Source organism: Notolabrus celidotus, chromosome 12, assembly GCF_009762535.1.
Source record: "Notolabrus celidotus isolate fNotCel1 chromosome 12, fNotCel1.pri, whole genome shotgun sequence".
NCBI lineage: Eukaryota > Metazoa > Chordata > Actinopteri > Labriformes > Labridae > Notolabrus > Notolabrus celidotus.
In genome coordinates, this window is record NC_048283.1 from 26,191,554 (window position 1) to 26,206,591 (window position 15,038).

General features: G+C 41.3%; 1 protein-coding gene across 1 annotated transcript in view; it reads right to left on the reverse strand.

Annotated features, from left to right (window-relative positions):
• The window catches only part of LOC117822768 (vacuolar protein sorting-associated protein 13B-like), a 288,297-nt gene that overhangs the window by 9,990 nt on the left and 263,269 nt on the right, over positions 1-15,038 (reverse strand). Inside the window, 12 exon segments of the mRNA XM_034697674.1 lie at positions 9-459; positions 2,078-2,196; positions 3,421-3,617; positions 3,866-3,993; positions 4,804-5,090; positions 6,249-6,395; positions 6,513-6,701; positions 7,247-7,315; positions 7,317-7,455; positions 10,485-10,655; positions 14,817-14,973; positions 14,976-14,991. Of these exon segments, the coding sequence (XP_034553565.1) occupies positions 9-459; positions 2,078-2,196; positions 3,421-3,617; positions 3,866-3,993; positions 4,804-5,090; positions 6,249-6,395; positions 6,513-6,701; positions 7,247-7,315; positions 7,317-7,455; positions 10,485-10,655; positions 14,817-14,973; positions 14,976-14,991 (2,070 nt within the window).

Here is a 15,038-nt window from a genome sequence, read left to right on the forward strand (position 1 = left end):
ATACCAACCTCCTCCACAGTGTATCTGTCTCCAGCCAGAGCCATCCTCAGCTGCAAGAAACAGGAGTGTTTGAACTCCTCCAGGGCTTCAGGAGACCTGGTAGGGTTAGCATCAGCGCTCCAGGGTCCTCCAGGCTCGGTCCCCCCTCTCTGATCCTGGCACAGCAACACTGGGAAGTGAAAACTGGCTCGGTTGTACAGCTGGTTGTCCACTTGCAGACTGGAACAATAGACCTCGATCAGAGAGCCGTCAGGCGTCAGGCAGGAGATTGGTGATGACGCCACGACAGGGTCGACTGCCAGCTGTGAGAGCAGGGAGGAGGGAGCTGGAGCCAGGCTGAGGAGCAGCTTGGCCAATGTCAGCCTCAGCAGCTCCACTGAACCAGAGGAGCTGGTGATGTCATCGCTTAACACAACACTGGCTTCACTCAGGAGGACTCTGAAGGACACGTCTGTAGACCTAAAACATAACAGTTATTAAGAATTAATAATGTCAATATGGGATATTTTGAGTCAGAGTGAAATGGTTTCACTGATGGATGAGGAGTTCAAGTATTCACATCGCTTTGATTTACTTTAAATGATGGTTTAGTATCTAAGTATCTCCATCTTTAAATAATATATCTTCACAACTCAGGTTTGATGAATCATTTGTACTCCCCTAATTTTAATATATAAATAAATGTGAATTTATTTATTTTATTATTTCCTTTTATATTAATAATTCTAATGTTCTTTCTATTTTCTCTGGTTTGATGTATTTTTTTTTCTTAAAACCTTTTCATTCCCCTTTAATGCTTTTCCAAACCTCTATAACAATGATTCATTGCTCTACTATTTCACCACTTTGTTCTGTTTTTAATTGCATTTATTCTTGTTGAACTTTGCATTGTATTTTTTTTTTTTTTCATGTTTATAATTTTCTACAATTCTTACTGTCTTTGAAAGGTTTATTTTGTCATCCTCCTGAATCTTGCCATGCTTTGTTTGTCAAACAAGTGTGTTTTTAAAGGTGCTACATAGATAAAAGTTATCATTATCATCATTATTATTATCATTATTATAACAATAATAATAATACTATTTATTTATATGTATATGTTGTATAATAATAATAATTAATATTATTATAATAGTATTATAATTATTTATATCATTATCATTATCATTATTGCTATTATTATCATGATTACTAATACTATTATCATTATTACTGCTGTTTTAATTATTTTTATGTCTATTTTTATTATAATTATTATAATAACTATTATAATTATTCATTTTCTTCTTCTTCTTAATTCTATTATTATCATTATTATTTTATTATTATTTTATATTTATTATTATTATTATTATTATTATTATTATTAATATTATCATTGTTATTATTACTATTATGATTTTTGATTATAACTACTACCATTGTATCATTCTTACTATTTTATTATTATTTCTATTATTATTATTATTATTATTATTATTATTTCTTTATTATTACTACTATTGCTATTATTACTATGACTACTGTTATGATTATGACTTTTATTAATATTGTTTTTATTATTAGTATTATTTTTTCTTTATTATTGTTATTATTATTATTATTATTATTATTTTTAGTAGTAGTAGTAGTAATAGTAGTATTTCTTTATTATTACTACTATTGCTATTATTACTATGACTACTGTTATGATTATGACTTTTATTAATACTGTCTTTATTATTATTATTATTATTATTATTATTATCATTCAGATCCCTGTACTGTACAGTCTACAGTTTAACTCATTCTTGTGCACAAATGTCACTACTTTCCCTTCTAGTATATTAACAAACAGAATGTTTCCAGTTACTATGAAAATACATAAAACATATTACAGTATATTTTATTGCCCTCCTGTGGTAAAAATAATGCCTGTTACGTTGATCTTTGTTCCTGTTTTATGACATGAAAGCAATTTGGAGAACACACACAAAAGGCACAAGCGCTGTTACCTTGTGTATAAGATTAGAACTGACGAGTGATTTCTTAGGGAGACTAAAACAACATCTCCAAACCCCTGCCTGTGCAGACATACCTGCTGTGCTGGTTGATTACAGCGTCCACGCTGCCCTCTGGTGCCAAAGAGAGAATCAGAGTGCCTTTCTCATACTCCACATCTATGTAGAGGCAGCCGAAGCCAGGCAGAAACACAACCTGCAGCAAAAACAAAAAACAGTAGTGAGATATATTACACACTGATACTCTCTGTGGATGGAGAGTGTTGCATATGCTTATTTTCACCTTGAATAAACTGTGAGGAGGGAACATAACCCCTAAATCTAATTCATCGCTCAGCGAGGTGCCTTTGACACTTTTCCTTGTGTCTGCGTGTTTCAGAGCATCCATACGTCTGACCTGCAGCACTCAGGTTCAAATGATCAGTCCCTCATGTGACGAAAGGAAGCAGAACCCTGCTGAAGGCTTCACTCAGCAGTCATAACAAGTCCGACCTTTGACCTTTCACCCTGACCACAGAGGTCAGACTCAGACCTCACAGTAACAGGAGATACTCAGCCTCAACCTCAACCTGCAGCTGGCTAGACACAACACCAAACATTACACACACAGGGCTCGCTAACAGCTTTTATTACACGGACAAAAACAACAACACGAGCTGGAGAGCTACCTTACACTAAAAAAAACTACTGAACCAAAGCTGACCTAAAGCTGCTACAGAAGAGGGAGGTACAGGCATATTTAATTATTACCAAATCTTTTTTATAAATATGTCCTTGAAAGTATTAAGTTACTTTGAAGTCTTGCATAACTTGAGATTTTTGTGTATGTCACTGAAGATTTAGAGAAAAGCAGTTTAACATTTTATCTTCTAAAAGTAAACATACAAATACTACTATGCGTCTCACCACTATCATCTCTCTCTCTCTCTCTTGATCTCCCTCTATCCCTCTCTCCAACTCGGTCTCAGCAGATGTGTGTCTAACATGAGTCTGGTCCTGCTGGAGGTTTCTGCCTGTTAAAGGAAGTTTGTCCTTGCCACTGTAACTTGCTAAATGCTGCAAAGGTCTCTGCTCATGGTGGATTAAGATGAGATCAGACTGAGTCCTGTCTGTAAGATGGGACTGGATCTTATCCTTTCTTGATGTTGGGATATTAAAATCTGACTTTTATTCGTCCATTGATGAGAAAAAGAGGACTTAAGGCCTGTGATGGAACTATTTTCCTGTTTTTTAAAGCATGATGAAACAATGACTCCACCTCATTTGAAATTGAAGATAGAGTGAGAGCCATGAAAAGATGTCTTTCCATGAACTTTAGTGATACTTAAGGAAGTAGGATCAGAGAAAACGTGCTTGAGGGTAGTCTTTAAAAAAAGTACCCCCTTCACTGTGCAGAAAACATTCCTGTGCCTGCTGTTACCTGAGTGCCAGGGCTGTTAATATCTATGGGGTCAGTCCACTCAGTGGAGCTGTGGTCTAAGGTGGCTTTCAGCAGCAGCGTGGGCAGCATCTCTTTCTGCCTGCACTCAGGGAAACTGGAAGATTGGTGGTAGAGCTCATGGTGCAGGGAGCTGTTAGCTGGCAGAGGACAACAGTGCACCTCGGTCCTTGGAGTTTCTGTTGAAGATAAGACGAGAGAGGAAGGAGAGCAGATAGAGGTATTAATAGCAAAAGACAAGAGAAATGATACGAGAGGGGGGGAAATAAATTGCTAATAAATTGCTTTCATGCAGTGCAAGTTCCAACCCACCTGAAAGTCTTAACACAACATTCATGCATTCCTACACACATCCATCACTGATAGCACTGACACACAAAGTGTTTGTGTCAGTGCTCATTTCTCATCATCATGCACGCTTCCTCACCTTTCAGAGTTTCCTTTAGAAGCAGCGGGATGGGACACTTGTTGTGGATCAGCATCCGAGGAGAGGGGTCCTCATTCAGGGTGATGTATGTCACCCCAAGGTGCTCCTGATATGTCAGTATCATGCCTCTGAAAAGCAAAAACATGAGAAAACAAGTCCATGAATTACGTGTCCAACGACAGCTTCCATCCCAACGCCTTCTAACCACACACAGATAAGAGCTCACACGCCCACCAACATGTCAACAGTCTCATTACTGCTGTGTCCGTTTGCAAATCTCTGAGGTGCATCCAAGGGCAGAGTCCTAATTGAAGCCAGGTGTTGACAACAAATCACTATGTGTGATGGATATTATGGTTCTTTTAATATTTGGTTGAATGCACAGTTATTTATTTATTAAGTGTTTTTATGGGTCTTTAAATATTTTTCTAAGTGTGTTATGTGTTTTATTTTGATTATTTTATCTATTTATTCATGTTCTGTGTGTTTTAGCTAATTTTACATCACTGTGCAGCACTTTGGTAAACTTTAGTTTTTTTTTTAATGTGCTATAAAAATAAAGTGGATTGGATATTTTTAGACATTTAGAGTCAAGCCGAGTCAAACACCATGACTTAAGGATGCTTCAGTAAAGAAAAAATGTTGTACTCATTTCTCTGAGTGCTGCACACACTAGGCATCCTGTGTTTTTGGTGATTAAATGATAGTTTTAGGAGGACGAGAAAGAAAGAAAACACATGAGATGTGCTGGAGGAGTCGATTGCAGCAGAAAACCAGGACGACTGACTGTGGAAATGTTGAGAGCATTTCTCTTTCTGCCTCATCAGCAGAGTTTAACAAGCTGTGAGCAGCAACAGTATCTTCATGCTTTGTACCCCGTGCCAGCCGGGCTCGGTACCCGGCTCCAAATGGACTGTCACAGCCAGCAAACCACCCACCTGCTGCTCAGGCCACCCCAAGAGCTCGGTTCCCCAGGAACAGACAAACTCTGCCTCAGGAAGTCTGGTCGAATCGGGGCGGGGAGGCTCCAAGCTGTAGATCCAACTCCAACATCAGGCCTGGGAAACAAGCTGAAGAGCATGTGTCTGAGTGGCAGAGGGAACTCAACCTTTCCCTGGACACTTGTCTGGATAAGGTCCCAATATGGCACGGAGCAGGGTTTGGCTGGAGATGAGTCTTCAGAGGGAGGGATGCTGAACGCGGCTGTCTCTGGGATCTCACAGGCCTGAACAGAAGACATGATGAGAAAGAAGGACAGGAGAGGAGAGGGAAATAAGCAAACAAGAAAAAAGGCAAGAAAAAGAAAGAAGAGTGAGTGATTTGCACAACGGATCTATGGTGAAACCACATTGTTATTGTGCTCTCTTCTTTCTCCCACTGAGCTTAGTGCTAAATTGGTAGCAGAGAAGCCCCGCTGCTCCGCTTTAACAGCCAGTATGTAGAGAGTCGTTGAGGACTACAGGGATTAGGCACTGAGCATGATGAATAGACAAACTAGAAAGGCATTCCTAGCCTTGTTTGTGGTCTGTGTTATTGTTGAGCCCATCACCCACTGTTTGTTTTCTTTTAAGCTCTTTTTTTAAAGGTTTTTCAGTCAATTAGAGGCAACTGGCAAGCTCTGCCATCCTCCTTTAAGAGGATCTGAAGGCTTATTAAATGACATCATTACATTGTTGCTCTCTTAGGGGACGAGCAGCAGATGAAAGCGAGAAGGGAAACCTGCATCCAATTCTGGGTGTTTGTCTAATGTCCTTATGAAGTGCCATTGCCACATGGTGAGACAAAGAGGGGAGGGGAGGGGGTGCAACATGATCTGATGGAAAACTGAGCAATGTGAGTGTGTGTGTGTGTGTGTGTGTGTGTGTGTGTGTGTGTGTGCGTGCGTGCGTGCGTGCGTGCGTGTGTGTGTGTGTGTGTGTGTGCGTGTGTGAGTAATGTGCAGAGGGAATGTAGTGTATGTGTGAAGCTTCAGTAACTCTTTCAGGACAGGACAGACATGATGCAGAGCAATACACATGTACTGTATGTCCCCCCACCCACACAAACAACACACACACACACACACACACACACACACTCACCTCACACACACACTCTCCACACACACACACTCTCCTCACACACACACTATACACACACACACACACACACACACACACACACACACACACACACACACACATACCTCATCGTTATGAAGTAGCGTTGAGGAGAGGAAGCTACAGGCCCAGGATTTTCACTGTTTCAGGTTTTATACAGAACTTAAGAGACAAGAAAATCGATGAGCACTTGAGACTGGGCAGGTGTTGTTCTGTATCACCTTTCACAGCACACACATTTGTTAGAGAGAGGAAGAGAGGAGCGTGTGTGAGAGCTTTTATACCTGGTCATCAGTTCCCAGAGCGTGGTCAGTCATCAGAGGCCTGTACTGAATCATGTATGGAGTGTTGTTGACAAGAATAGTTTTGTCTTCTATCTGCAGAATCTGGATGCCATGTCTCACCACAGATGACACACAGAACTGACACAGCTGCAGAGAGGAAAGCAGACGCTGAGTCGTCAGCTAGAAAACATGTAAGACGCTTGATAAAGGTTGAAGGAAATAAGAACAGTTACTGAATGTTGTAAAAAGTTTCATTTTCCTCACCATCTGTTTGCCAGGGAAGGCTCCCAATGTGATGTCAGCCTCGACGTATCCCTCCTCATCCAGAGTGACCACCTCTGAACCTAGTCCCTCCTTCCATCGAGGAGACGTCATGTCGTGGACCAGTTTCAGTGCTGTAGACTTGTGGACGGTGTTCGTGTGGGCCCAGTAGATACCGATCTGGAAGGCCTCCTTGACGGTGGGAAAAAGACGGAACAATGAAAGGATGAAGTCAGAATGATAAACAGGAAGAACATGATCAGTTCAGAACGATGAAATCATAAAGATGTGCAAATAAAATTGGCTGTGTTAGATTGCATTTTGGAAACAGTCAGCTGCTCCAGACAGAGTCCATGTTCCTTCAACAGTCCTGAAACTGATGAGTAACATCAATTACTGTTGGCTTTGAGAGGAGAATATGAGTAGATGCATGTATCATAAACCATGCACAATAAACAGGGTGCTTTAGAAACAATACTTTTCGTTTCAAAGGTTTTTACACAGTTCTTTCATTTCATTTTTTAGAGTCATATCTGTTCATGTAAGCTGCAAAAACCTTCGTCCTAAACCTTAACCATCTGAAGGAGTTTGAAAGATACAGACATTTACTGGACAAGTCTAAAGTGAAGGTAGGATCCATGTTTCTTGAGCTTGGTCCTAAAAGTCAGGATAGTTGGTCCTCTACAGCTCTCCTTTAAAAAACTTGTCTCTTTAGAGTCACGTATGCTGCACTCTACCTTGAAGTTCGGTGGTACGATGACTTTGCCAGCTGGTATTTGTAGGACGATGGTCTCCCCCTCAAAGAGGCCACAAATCCCACTGGGAGTGGTTGGCCAGGAGGGACCACGGCAGCAGTTCTACCAGTAGAGTGTTCAGGCCGGACTTCCAACAGGATAACTTGACTTGCATGGGACTTTCCCATTGGGCGAGGGTCTCCAGGACTGACCTGTTGGGAGGAGACAGAGTATTACATCAATCAATCAATCTTATTTATAAAGCGCCAAATCACAACAAATGTTATCTGAAGACTCTTTCCAAACAGAGCAGGTCTAGACCGTACTCTATGTTCTATTTTTAACAAAGACCCAACATCAAGACAGGATAAGATCCAGTCCCATCTTACAGACAGGACTCAGTCTAATCTCATCTTAATCCACCATGAGCAGAGACCTTTGCAGCATTTAGCAGTTACAGTGGCAAGGACAAACTTCCTTTACAGGCAGAAACTTCCAGCAGGACCAGACTCATGTTAGACACACATCTGCTGAGACCGTGTACAAGCATCTGAGGAGAGGAGTTAGATTGTAACACAGAGATCAATAGGTAAATATACAGACAACATAGACACTGATTAGACATAGGTTTTACCTTCTAGGTGTATATGTGTACAGGTACTTGTATGTATACTTACTTACAACTATAGACATTGTTTAAGTATCTGATTTTATTTAATTTTAAGACTATTTTTTTTACTTTTTACCTTTATTTAAAAAGGACAGCTTGAGACACATGGTAGGTGGAGAGAGAGAGGAGGGGGAATAACATGCAAAGAACATGCCAGGGACTGGGAATCAAGCCTGCAACCTCTGCGGCGAGGACTGTAGCCTCTGTGCATGAGGTACCTGCTTTACCGACTGCGCTCAACCAGAGCATGACAACTTTTTAAACTATATTTTGCTACTCTGTGTTTTCAAGGAGAAGGAGAATTTCTAGAAATAAAACATGAATAATTCATGCCTCGCACAACACTATTCAAGCCATGTCTTGCTTGTATTTCATTACACTGCAGCAATGCAATGGGTACACGGATTGTAAACTCTTCGCCATGCATACTTTTTATAATCCGGAAACATATTTCTGTTGTATGATGTGCAAGATGTATTTTGGTCATGGACATGTTTCACACAGGCAAATCTAAAGCAGTCTGCAGCCTTAAACAGGCATTACAATGAGTCTTATGTAAGTAAAATGTTAAACTAGGCAGACAATTAAAACCCAAAGTCACTGGAGGCTAAACATAGACGTACATCGAAAGAAAAGGTCTGCAAACAAGCCATCCAATACAAACAGATACACAGAGCAGTTGCCAAGGCTACTAGGAACATACAGATGCTGCAGGGACAAAGACAAAAAGAAACACAACCATTTTTCCACCAGTCCACTGACACAGCAGTCAGTTCACGGTAATCATTGTCTTATGAGGACCAAAAAGAGCTGAGTGACATAAGAGAGCCAAACAAACAGTTCTCTGAGAAACACTGTGAAGTTCAAAGACTTCAAAGACGACTCAGTACCCCTCCACACACCATGGCTGCATCAGCTCTTCTGGGACAAGCAGGATAGAAACTACGTTAATAGTTTTAGTTATTGGTGTTTTTTAGAGTTAATCGTTCAGCCCTAGTGTTTTTATTGGGCCCTGACCCGTAAGAGATGGTGGCAAAGTGCAGGGTTCATTCAGCTCAAAGAAAGGAAACTGAAAGAAATGCACTTGGCAGCTTTTCTAAAACCTGCAACATCTGAAGTCAAAGGTTTCAACTTCCTTGTTTACTCCCTATGTTGCATTTCAGATGGTTTGTAGGTGTGCTACAGCAGGGAGGCTGACATCTCTCTCCAAACAGCAAACTGTGTCACTTCAAGGGCCGCTCAAAAAAACATGTATGAAGTGAACTCTGTCTTTCTTTTAGTTTTCGAGTAATGGGTGTGCTTTGGGTTGGAAATCAGTACTATTAATCCTCGGAGATGAATCTAATAAGCTCCCAGACATGAAGTAGCAGACTGTTGGGCTTCAGACGTAACGCTGATCTCTGTGATGGGACATGTGCTCTGGTCCTGAGCTTCTTTCTCACTGGGAGCAGGGAAACCTGACACCAAACAATAAGCAGCCTTCTACCGAGACACGGTGTGTGTGACATCTAAAGGTGAGTGATGTGTATGGTAATGTGTGTTTGTAACACGATGTTATGATTGTGTGTATACATGTGCTGGGCAACAATCTGTGTGTGTGTGTGTGTGTGTGTGTGTGTGTGTGTGAGTGTGTGTGTGTGTGTGTGTGTGCGTGTGCGTGTGTGTGTGTGTGTTGCGTATGCAGAGAGAGCAGAGAAACCCCGGCAACCACAGGCAGACATGTGGCTCACATGTCCAGCAGATCCACCGGGACTCTTTGTAAGTCGGAGCCTGTCGGAGAGCATGTGGCTTCAGCTTTTACTGCGGCTATCAAGATGTGATTACTTTGTGACAAAAGATGATTCCCAGAGTGAAGTTTCTGGACAGATGCACATGTGTGTGCTGCTCAGTGGTATATATGGACAAATGCATGGCTCACATATACACAAATGTGCACACAGACGCACAGTATATACAGCACACACGCAGCGTGCACCCTGCACAGATGTGGAAGGCTCTGTGACTTGTGTGAGAGACTGTGACTGTGACAAAGTGACAGCCTAAATCTCCGGTCTGTGGGGAAAGCGGCAAGATCCCCAGCTTGTGTCTGAAGCATTGCTCTGAATTGTTTTCACAATTGACTGTTTTATTATGTGAACAAAGAGCATGCAATAAAGAGAAGCCTCCCTCATTAAAGGGCTCTCTTGCACAACTCTGTGCTTTGAAGAGGGATGCCGTATGAGCCTGACTATTAGAAAAAAAACACTGGTGGGCCTCAATGAAAGTTATGTTATAAAATCCAAACAGTTAGATTTAATGCTCGCCCCAGAAGGGCTGTAATACAGATAGAAAAGAATTATGCATGTTTACTTATTACAAAGGAATCATGAGGAACAATGACTTCACACTCATGATGTGAATCTGGCGCACAGCTTCTATTGTGTGTTATTGTTTCTCAAACCGTTGTTGGATTCTCACTCAGGTGCTTTTAAGTAAAGACAGGCTCCTCAAGATCAAGGAGGATCGACACAGTCATGTGAGTAAGAGATAAAAAGGTTCAAACAAGTTTACTGACGATAAGGAGTAGAGTACCTTTCAGAGTCTTTGACGACGTAGGGCCACGGTGGCTCGTTGGAGGTCTTCGGACCGTAGAAATCAGCCAGGATGTGGTCCAGGTTTTCCTCATTTCCAGTCTTGTTCATAATCTGTTTGATCAGGTTGGTTGAGATCGGTACAGCACAGTGGGAAGCGTCTTCATCCTCCCTGAAAGATGTCACAGAAACAAAGAGTCAATGAAGATAGAGTCATAGAGAAGATGTGTGTCTAACAACAAGTTTGTCCTTGCTACTTGCTAAATGCTGCAAAGTGCTCTGCTCATGGTGGATTAAGATGAGATCAGACTGAGTCCTGTCTGTAAGATGGGACTGGATCTTATCCTGTCTTGATGTTGGGTCTTTGTTAATAATAGAACATAGAGTACAGTCTAGACCTGCTCTGTTTGGAAAGAGTCTGAGGAGAACATTTGTTGTGATTTGGCGCAATATAAATAAAGATTGAATGCGGTGCTTGTTGATCTTAGCAGGTCTTCTTGCAAAGCCGGTGCTGTAACAGCGGATTTCACTTCTCTTTTTTTTTTAAAGTTATGTTTTTTGGCATTTTCGACTTTAATGGACAGGACAGCTGAAAAGAGTCAGGGAATGTGGGGAGTAGAGAGTGAGGGGAGGACATGCAGCAAATGGTCAAGGCTGGAATCGAACCTGCCGCATCTGCGACGAGGGCTATAGCCTCTGTATATGGGGCGCACGCTTAGACCGCTAGGCCAACAGCGCCCTGATTTCACTTCCCTTGATGATCCTCTCCTGTGTGTCTGGCTTGTGAAGTGATTGTTTGAAATGAAAGGGCCATGACGGCACATGGTATTGAACCATTTCTCCACATTTGGAGGCAAATCTGGCAACATAGGAAGCTTTCATATACCAGGAAATTTCAAACATTTATAAAATATCTTAAGAGCAGCAGAATCCTCTCATTGTTCTGCTTAGAACAAATTAATCAACCTCCAGATATCTCTGCTGTTAGTCTGAAACCTTGAAGACACATGAATCTGCCTATTGTTCTTGATTTGTCTTCCTCATGTCTTACACACTAATCCACAGAGATCACAGAAAAACGAAACAGCAGGAAGCAATCCTATTGGACACTCCAGCCTCAGACGTGGGTCAATTATGGCTTTGCAATGAGACAACAAAAAAAAAGATAGAAACACTAAAGCTTCAGTTTTTTCTCTGGGAAGCATCCAGTTCCACTTGGCTAGGGCCAGTCGCCTCACCCCAGGGTAGCAGTTTATTAATAGAGCTCATTGTGGTATAAAAGGAACACAGAGTCTATTGCTTATGAATCCAGGGGAAGAAAGAGAGGAACAAGGTGTTGACAGGAAGCTTTTCATACAGAGTAGTTCCTGAGGGGGAACTGGAAGAGACTTCTGATTGTTACCCTCGGCTTTCTAATGTGGCTACCCAGAGAGCAGGACACAACAGCTCTGGTTAAGAGTTGTCTCTTGTGTCGCAGACCGCAGCTCTGCTCTCTACCTTATCCATTAGAGCCCACAACTATGTGTAATTACAGGAAGGAAAGACGAGCTGTTGACCAGTGAACACTCACGATTGGATCTGTCCCAGAGGGGATGTGTGTGTTTCACAGGTATGTTTGTTAAGGTGCATTTACACTTGTGGCTTGAAGTGTGTGTGTTTTTGATGCTGGGTCGGATGAGGGATGGATTGAGTTGGAGGGACAAAGGAGAGGGAGATATAACTGTGTGGTAAGAGGCGGTTTAGGCAGGGAATGGATTGTAAATACAAGGAGCATTGTGGTTGCCATACAGAAAGACAAGACACTTAGTTGTTTGGAGCTGACTTTTTTGTGCACATGAAAATGATTTATCTAAAATAACAGGGGTAAAACATGTTCCCAGTCACTGTATGGCCACTGTGGTTCCTTTAGGGTAGCTGAAATCAAAACAAACTTTGAGACCAGATATCTAAACACACGATGGTTAGAGCGCAGAAAAAAAAATCTCTGATGGAGAGTCAATTACACTCAACATTTATTCTGTTTACTCAGATCACCACTGGCTGCTACCAAGCTGCTGATTCTTCTTTATGGATTCATACAAAGACGAAAAAAATTGATTACAGATTTACAAATAAATGCAGTAGGTAAAACAATAGAGCGTCATGCCACTCTGTGCAGCAGGTTATTCCTACTGGGGCCACCCATACTGAAGCAAACCCCCCATGTAGCTGCAAAGACTTTGTACTGAAGCATCTGCTTTTCATGCATGTGATATGACACATGAAGCACTGATGGAGATTTGGTTCCACCATGTGACAAACACATGATTCACACGTATACGATTGAATCTATATTAGCGGACTCTGCTATGATGAGCTGTACAGGAATCTGTCTCTTAGAGGCGTGAACACACACTGACTAACTAGGACAGACTAACAGGCCTACTAGTGATGTATGTGACGGACTCTGCCCTTAATGAAGTGGGGACTGTCACACTTACACTGGCATATAGCTAACCAAGCTGATGACAGACCCAGACCACCCACTGACATGAGGACACATGAACACGTACTGCAATCATCTAAACACATGCAAAAAACATGTCCATACGCACATACAATCCTCCACACACAGCCAAACACTGAGCTAATAAGGGGCCAAAACCTGCTCCCTGAAGACAGTCTCTCAATGAGGTGCAATTATGCTCGAATCTGACTTCACAGCTGCTGTGGAACTGGCTCTCTGCCCCCCCTAAAAGCCTGGATTCTCTTGGATCCTGTCTACTCGTTGGCTCACAGGTAGTAGAGTGTGGTGTTGGAGGATCTTAAGTAAGTGTCTCTCCATCTTTGCTGAACTGTGGCATGAAAAAATCCATTACAGAACAGCAGATTAAGACTCTGTGCTTTGAAGCAGAATGAGCTGCTTTATGACATAAAGTAACACCAGACTGAACACCAGTGAGTTTATCCTGCTGATTGGCAGACACCTCGGGGATGAGCAAATGCTGAGATGAGGGGGACGATGACTGCAAATGTAAGGCTTTTTAAGATCTTTGTATGACCCTAATAGGTATAATAAAAGAGGCCAAAAAGCACCCGAACTATTTCTTTGGTAGAGGACAGAACATTTCTGAATTTGCCAAACCAGGAAGCCATGTTTGTACCTGTTTGCATCAATTATAAACAATCTGTAGCTAGGCTCAGCCACATCGCACTGTTACTTTTGTGAGAGCTCAATAAACATTAATAACAAATAAACCATATTTCGATTTTTTTGTTTTTGATATTTTTGAGCGAAAAGGATGGAGACCCACCCGCCACCCCCCCCCAGAACCCACAGACTTGATTGTGTTCATTTTTTAAAAAGCGTATACTGCGATTACTACAGATTCCTGACTAAACAAAAGCTGCACATCAAAATCTTGGATATCAAGGCTATCAAAAAATGAAATGAAATAAATGAATAAATATATAAATAAATAAATAAATAAATAAAAGAAGTTAGAGAAATTCAAGCCAAGGTACGAGGCATCAAAATGGTTAGCATGCCATTATATTCAGAACTTTATATTTTGAAGTAACTCGTTTGTGTATCGGCTGCACGGAGTCAACAACTGCCTGTCAAATGACATTACGTACAATTTATTAGGATTATAAAATGCTTATTTGAACTGGAGGGTACTCTAATATTAAGTTAAATGAATAAAAACATTTTAAAATAAAGTAATTTTGTAGCTTTATGTAAAATACTTTAGAAAAAAACACAAAATCTATTGCAAAAATTTAAATGAATAAAAAGTTGGTGGATGCGCTTCTCCTGTTTTGTTCATTGTAACTAACACATATGAATAATGACACAGTTTTCAAGAAACAATTCACCCTCAAACTTTCTCTTGTTCAGTGAGAGAAGTGAGCATTAACGAGATATCAAATCGAGGCTTCAATGATATCCTCCCCTGAGTCAGAGTAAGGATTTAATGTTGGACCAAGAGACCCTGTTAGCACGTTGTTGAGCAGTGAATGACAGTGAGACATGTACTGAAATATACAATGCATATGCTATCAGTTTTGCACTACCCATTCTTGATTAAAGCTTCTTATTTTTAAAGCACACCTTGCCTCCTTTTCCCTGACTCACTTGTTTCTCCTGCTGTGTCTCAGTAACTCTGCTCTAAGCTGGCTCCTCAGTGTTACTCTCCTACACTTAAGTATAGTCGTATGCTGATTCTGAGGAAAAGCTTGACTGGCTGAGTGGCATCTCGTGACCCAAGACCTTTTAAGACTTTAAGGTAACGCTGTGATACATCATGAGATGCACAGAGTGGTCTCAGTGTAGAAAACTCTCCTGTATTACCTGGCTTGGAAAGTGAGATGGTGGGTGAGGTCAGCCTCTGTGTTTAACAGAGGCTCCTGGTGGCCCTGTCCAATAATCAGCTGGCTCTCCCTCAGTCCCAGACTCCTCTTCTCGATGTGGACCAGTACTGGATCTGGCAAATGGCTCCTCATGACAACAGTGGACTGAAAACCACCTGTTATAAAAAACAGTGAGATAAACTTCAAGAGATATCCAACTTTG